The sequence below is a fragment of the Sphaerodactylus townsendi genome, linkage group LG10, assembly GCF_021028975.2.
Source record: "Sphaerodactylus townsendi isolate TG3544 linkage group LG10, MPM_Stown_v2.3, whole genome shotgun sequence".
Classification (NCBI taxonomy): Eukaryota; Metazoa; Chordata; class Lepidosauria; order Squamata; family Sphaerodactylidae; genus Sphaerodactylus; species Sphaerodactylus townsendi.
Window position 1 is genome coordinate 37,721,860 of NC_059434.1, and position 7,307 is coordinate 37,729,166.

Sequence of the window (7,307 nt, forward strand, 5' to 3'; positions counted from 1 at the left end):
CAATGCTCCTTCTCCACAGCCCCCATCCCCCAGGAAAGACGTATGGTCTCTGAACAGGAATGTTTCATTGTGGCTAATAGCCATTGATAGACACAGCTGCCAATGGGTTTATTCCCCTTTAAAGTAATCTAAACTAATGATAATTGCCAAACTTTGTCAGGAAAAATTTCACCTGAAGTAATAACTTGGGGGTGGGATGGGGTTGAATCACTGGATAAGCCCAACATAGCTAGATGAGGTTGGAGATCCATGAGTGGATCCCCAGTGTCTTTACATTTCTGTTCACAAAAGATGCTTGGGGGAAGGACCAATGTGGAGAAGTTCTTACAACTCTGCTGCCTAGTAAGATATTTAAAGAGATCTGAGATCCAGCAGTAATCTCCAAAGCCTCGTCTACTTGTGCCTAGAGCTATCTCATTACAACATCATGTCTGCCCAAATTCTATTTTTCTCCCCTAAACTAAAAGTGTTCCTGCATTCCTTATAGGGAAGATGATCAAAATCTCTATTCATTCTGGTTGCTCTTTTCCAGTTCTACATTATCTTCTTCAAAACAAGGCAAACAGAACTATATGAAGTATTCCTAATGCAGTCACACCTTTGTACACATAGATACTAAGACACCAGTGTACATACAAGCACTAAGACACTGGGCATGGAAATCACCTGTTAGATTATTTCCATACCTATACTACTCATGGACTGCGTCAGCATTTCATATTCACCATCACCCAAAGATCCTGGTTAATCACATCTTTGTTTGGAGTTCTTCAATCTAAATGTGAAATTTGGATTTTTTGCATCAGTCAGTATCACTTTTCATTCACTTCCACTTAATCTTATTTGACATGTTATTGACACTTGGGGAAAATGTTTTAGAGATCCTCAATTATTGGGAGGGGGGGAGATTTTTACCTTAATTTGGGATTATCTACAAACATGGATAATCTGTTGATAACATAAAAAACACCTGACACATATTTAAGTCAAACAACACTGGTCACAACACAGTTACCTGGGGAATCACATTACACCATTCCCTCTATTACAAGAATTGTCCATTTACTCCTAAGCTCTGCTTTCCATTTTTTAAAGCAGTTCCCACCACATAAGAGAATCCTTATTTCTGATTATTGCTAAATTTAATCTGTGGTGAGAGATTTTGTCAAAAACCTCTCAGGAAACATTATATAAATGCTGTGAGAGTGAGGGGGGGGGGGGGGCATCAAGTTGCAGCCGACTTATGGTGACCGCAGCAAGAAGCTTCCAAGACAAATGAGAAGCAATGAGTGGTTTGCCATTGCCTTCCTCTGCACAGTCTTCCATGCAGGTTTCCCTTACAAGTACTGACCCTGCTTAGATTTGAGATTGGGTTACACCATGTTACCTTCCCTCCCTAAATGTCTCCTACTGTTATTCAAAGGTATTCTTACACCCAAACAATTCCATAATATTGGTGAGACACATGTTCCCCGATAGAAGACATGCTGTTTCTTCCTCAGCTAGGCTTGTTCTTCAATATACTTAATAAATCTAGTATTAATAATAGTATCCACTGATTTATCTGAGATAAACATTAACAAGTCTGACTTTTCAAAAAAAAAAAACCCAAAACCCTAGGAAAGTTTGTTCTTAAAAAAAAAATAAAGGTGAAAAATCAATTTCCTCAGTTATGTCACAATTCTATGATAAGGGGAAGACTGTGGTTGCAAATGATAATCTACTGAAATTACCAGAATTTAACAATTCTTAAGAAAATGCAATCTGGAACCAATAGTGAAAGCATAGACCTTCCAATGACAGTAAATCATTCTGCCCATCAGTGACTAAATCAATGCACTATATTTATTCTACATTAACATAGCATATGAATACAAACGAATTAATACAAAAGAAATACAAATGAATTTCAAATACATCTAAATATTAAAAACAATGTATAGTACATATACTCAGAGTTTCTTTTAGGCAAGAATGGCAAGTGGTTTCCCGGAGCATGACAGACCTTTAACCCTCCACGGTTTATTTATATGTTCTTTATTGCTTTTATGAACTATATTGCATGTTCAAAAAAAAAACCCAGCTGTTTTGTTTATAGCTTTTTTCTTCCACAACAAAGTTTAAAGACAACAGTCAACGGATTAAATCCAACCAGCTTTTCTATCACAAAAAAGGAAAAATAGTTCTCCTTTCACCACCAAAAGGACTGAACTGAGATCTGAATCAGCAAATTGTGGATTAGGCAGGGGCTGTAGAAAGGAAAGGAATTGGACAAGACTGAGCAAAAAGCTGGCTGAATCCAACCCTGAATGGTTTACAACATTTTTAGTCAACATGTCAAAATCCACAAGGTCAGTTAATGTTCCTTAGACATAATTACACATTCATTTAAGTAGTATGAAGTAAGCCATCAATGCTAGAGTTAGGGAAATCAGTGTCAGTGTAGTGCCACATGTTTTATATGCTACACAAGACTTCAGCAAAAATGCACTCTATTTTTTCTGAGACTCCATATTGCAGTTACAACTGTGACCTCTAAGGTGTAGATTCTATGGTATATTCATCTCAAATGGATGTTCCATTTTTGCACAGCTCACATTCAACACTATTCAAATGAAAGCCTGTTTCAATGAAATTTAAAGTTCAACCTAGCAATTTCCTTGGCACAAAGAAGGGTTCCCACCACTTCTTAAAGCATATATTTGCAAAATATGGATAAACGATATCATATTTAGGAACTAAGAATTTGCTGCATTCTGGTTCTGGCCCTCTGATTGCACCTTAAACTATACAGCAGAATTCAAAGATTAAAAAACAACAACCTAGAATTAACAATGGAAAACTTATCGACAAAATGTACACTGCTAAGTCTCATCTTGGCATAGAGTTTCCATTTATTTAATAATTACATTCATCTTCACAATTATTAGAACATTGAATTACAGTTCTCAGAACTAATAATACTTTTTGTGATGTTGAGGCCAGTTTAAAATTCATAAGGCCTTTCCTAGATGTTACAGAGGAGTTCAGTGACAACTATCTCCCGTGTTTCATTTTTAAAGTTCAAATGAACCACCAGAGGGGAAAGATTACATCAGAGAATTAGTTCTGAGGGAAGTGGCTATCTCCCCCAGTCTCATTTTTCTCAATCTAAATTGCTACCCAAAGCCACTGCTTACCACACACACACACAGAGAGAGAGAGAGAGAGAGAGAGAGAGAGAGAGCAGTGTTTAAATTTAAATCAATTTAAATCAGAGGCATGGCGGGGGGGGGGGGGGGTGTTTAACAACTCCTCTGCCAGAAATCCTGACCATGAATCTCTTTAATTCGTATCTCATTTGACCCTTAGAGAGGCAGTCAATTGACTCTCATGTAGAGCCAGGAACAAAGTTATTCACATAATGTGAGTTCAAAAGATCTACTACTAGCAGGAATTCTTCTATTCTACATGTTTTATCAACTTTAAAGTTCATTCCTTCACTGTCCAGGCACTGATATTTAAACTGGCATTTGCTTCTTCACACATTTGTTGCTCCACAACAAATCTAAACCTCTTTTCCCTGTTCAAGATAATGCCAAAGGTAAACTGAAAACAAGAATTTATGAATCAGTCATTTACAGTGCAATCCCAAGAACAGTCAACATCCTTCTAAGTCCACTTGAAGTCTGTAGTTTTAGAAGAACATAGCTCTGCTTAGGATTGTACAGTTTGAAGAACACTTAAATCATCATCAAAAAAAGACTAAAAAGTTATTCATAATCAAATACTGCCAAACAGAACAACCTCTTTTTAGTAAAAATACATACAACTTGTATTCCAAAGTCTTTACAGTCTTGCAATGGTTTTAGACAGAGGGTTGATAAAATAAGTGATGAATTATAAATGTCAGCTGTGTCAAAAAAAATCCCTTGATTCAGAACACTTCATAACTTTTTTTTGTCGATATACATAAAAAGGTCTATAGCACATCTTCAGAGATGGCAGTCAATGATTTGTTTTGCATTAGTGTGTCTTCTATTGACCAAAGTATTTCAGAATCATTCACTACATGGGAACGATAAAGGACACTAGAGTGATGGTCCTTGAAATTAAAAATAATAATAATATATCAGTTGATACAGGATATAATTATATCCTGGTATCAGGATAGTGTTTACAAGATAAAATATTTCAGTATTTTGGCACTCCTTGTCCCAATATATCTCTGACACATTTATAATCTAAATGAAAAATTACACAGTTAAAATCATGGAAGCATTCTCAAAAGAAATATAGCCTTTCCTAATTTATTAGTAGCAGTGATTTAAAGATTTGCATTAAAGCAACTCTCTAAAAGGCACTTAATTTAATGCAAGTCTTATTTTGGTTTACGAGCTATACATAAACTTAACGAGTCAAAAATTATGACAAAAATATAGGTTATGTTAACTGCTGTTAATCTCAGATGAAGAAGACGTCCATAAAGTTGAAACACTTAAGAGCACATTATGACATAGAGCAGATAGAACAGACTAATAAGTGTGTGGCAGTGCACCTTTGCATACAGAGTCTGATTACATCAGTACCACTCAGCAAAAAGGAGAAAGGGGTCACTAAAAAGAGTTCCCATCAAGTTCTAAACAGGAAAAGCAAAAATGACTGTGCTGAACAGATAAACTATAAAATAATAAGGTTCAAATCTGCAATCAATCCAGTAGCCTTTTGCAAGTGGACATCTGTCAGAGTAACCTACCTTATCAATAGTAGTGAAAAGGAAAAGAAAATAAGACTCACAAAGCACCCTGCACAAACAAAAAGTCTACATAAATTGCTACCAACAATAATGCATTCAAATGTAACACAGCTATATTTATCAAGGTGCTTATTTCGACAATCACATTCAATTATCACACCCACATCATTACTGATAAGCAGTGTTTCGATTAGAAACAAACTTCCAGTACTCAGGCATACTAATGGTTTCTCCGTTTCGAAACTTGGGCATCAAATTCAGTCCTACTATAGACAATAAAGAATGCCTACCGGCAAAGGTGGAGAACTGCATTCAGTTTCTCAGTTCGACTCAATCAATGTTTGAGCAAGTGTTTTTTCAAGATCTCCAAGTCCAGTACTATTACCACATTACAACTTTCTCTTACAACATACAGCCTGTCCCTTTCTAGATCCCTTGGACCAACCTTCCTTTATTTGCAAGTTCCTTAGCATGAGTTCAGCATTTTCACAGGAAGACTACCAAGTTAAAACAATTTCAGCACCCGGGTTAGTCCAGCTTTTATATCAACTATACAGATGTTGTAACTTGCCACTTGACACATATAACTCGCTTTGCACCCTGCCATTTGGGATCTCATTCCACTTACCTGCTGTTCTCCCAGCTCTGAAGATTTCACCAGATGTTTTTCCCTGTATAAAGACCAGAGTCCAATGTTTGGCACGAAAATCAGAGTCACGGTGAACAACAACATCATTTGCAGAAATCTCTTCTGTTTCCTCTTCATGGCCAATTGAAGTGGATGTCAGAGAAAGGCCAAGGTGATGGGTTTTCTCTTCTCCCTCCCTGGCGATGGAGGAGGCAGGCTTCTTTTCACCTCTGCCTTACTGATTCACCCCAAAACAGCGAACAGAAACTTCAGCTCTGCAGCCAGCTTGGTCACCCCTTCACAGGGGGAGTTTGTAATCTATGGATCCAAGGCAAAGACAGGAGTTACCCCGTGCTTATCTCCCGCGCTGCCTGTCAACGACAGCCCTGCCCCATCATTCCAGGAGACCCTAAAAGCCTCCCCCCTTTCACACAAACCAAGGGAGTCAATATGATTGGCTGCTGAGCTGCCGCTGATGATGATCAGAAGTTACAAGCAGCAATGGGGGGGGGGGAGGGGGAACGGCATCCTTTAAAGAAGAGGAAGTGGGAAAGATGAGGGATGCTCAATGGTCATATCAAAGATGGGCAATTGGCAATGGCTCAGCCAAGCTTCTTTCCAGCCAGGAAACGGATCACAAGGTGAGCTTGACCTGGGACCTCCCCAGGATGAGAGGACTCAAACCCACTCTCTCACACATCACCATCTTTTTCCTTGAAAGAGCCTCCCCCTTTCTCTCCTTCTCTTCAGCATCCTCCCTGGCAGAGGAAAAGCGCCCTGCCAGGATACAGTTGGCATGACTTGTAATTCACACACACTCACACACGCACGGCAGAGGACAAGACGCTGGGAGACTTACCCTTCCTGCACACTATGGGACTATGACAGCTTCCAAGTGAACCTGGATGCGAGAGGCAGCATTGCTTGCATATGCTGACACCCCTTGTGTCACCCAGGGAAAGGGGACTGCTAGCTTCCCCCAGCCCCATAGTGAAGGAGCGGTGCAAAAAGCTCGAAGTGAGCCTGGAAACATCCCCATGGGTCTCTCTCTCCACACTCACCCACGCACCCACTGGGCTACAACCGCCCCTTCTCCCCCTCGAGCTCTCTGCTTGCCCTGTCTTTTAGCCAGGAGATACTGGCTAGGCTAGGGGGAGACTAGCACGTGTAGTAGGCACAATTCGGTCAAGGGATGGGAGTGGAAAGGAGTGACGCCCGCCTTACACCAGACACTCGCCCATCCGTACACACGAGCAGAAATTGAGGCATTGGTGGGGGAGGGGGCGTCGCCCTCAGCCATTTCCCAACCGGATCTGTGCCCCCCCCCCCCTCTCACCTGATCCCCCAGTCCAAAGCTCCGCGTCCCAGAGAAGGAGCTGCGGGGAAAGGGCGATGGTTTTCTCCCGGGTTCTTTCTCCTTCGCTCCTCCGGTTCCTTCATGATCAGCTGTGCACAGGCGGCGGCGGCGGCGGCGGCAAAGCAGCAGCAGTAAACTGGCTCCTTCGGCAAGAAAGGAGGAGGGTTGGGAAAGGAGGAGGAGGAGGAAGAGGCTACTCCAACCGATCCGCTTCCCGGGGCTGAGCAGGACCGGTTTCAGCGCACAATTGCCTGGCGGTAGCAACGCCCGGAGCAGCCGTTGCCGGAGCCGCTGCCTCTGCAGGTGAACGGGGAGTTGCAAACCCGGGCGCTAAAGGCACGCGCTGGAGGGGTGCTTGGCGCGTCATGGTCCTGGGTTGCAAGTTGGAGCGGCTGCGGAACAGAGCGGGCAAGGCAAAAAGGCCAATTAGCCCTCAGGCTGCTAGACGTGGGTCAAGCTTGGAGAAACAGCCGGCAGTGGTGCTCCTTTAGGCTCTCGGTTTGGTCTCGAGGTCAAAGTCAGGGCCCGTCTTCCCCGGAAATGCTAATTAGACCATAAGCCGTGCCTGACGCACAAAATATCACTGA

At 41.5% G+C, this 7,307-nt stretch overlaps 1 protein-coding gene across 2 annotated transcripts in view; it reads right to left on the reverse strand.

Moving 5' to 3' along the window:
* GALNTL6 (polypeptide N-acetylgalactosaminyltransferase like 6) overlaps nt 1-6,995 on the reverse strand; it is a 605,637-nt gene extending 598,642 nt beyond the window's left edge. Inside the window, exons 1-2 of one of the 2 annotated variants that reach the window (XM_048509167.1) lie at nt 6,700-6,995; nt 5,364-5,681 (exon numbers count right to left, since the gene is read on the reverse strand). In XM_048509167.1, the coding sequence (XP_048365124.1) occupies nt 5,364-5,501 (138 nt within the window). In that variant the 5' untranslated portion in view covers nt 5,502-5,681; nt 6,700-6,995. The remainder of the gene's footprint in view (nt 1-5,363; nt 5,682-6,699) is intronic. The other variant, XM_048509166.1, reaches the window with a different exon arrangement.
* Between the last annotated feature and the right edge of the window lie 312 nt (nt 6,996-7,307).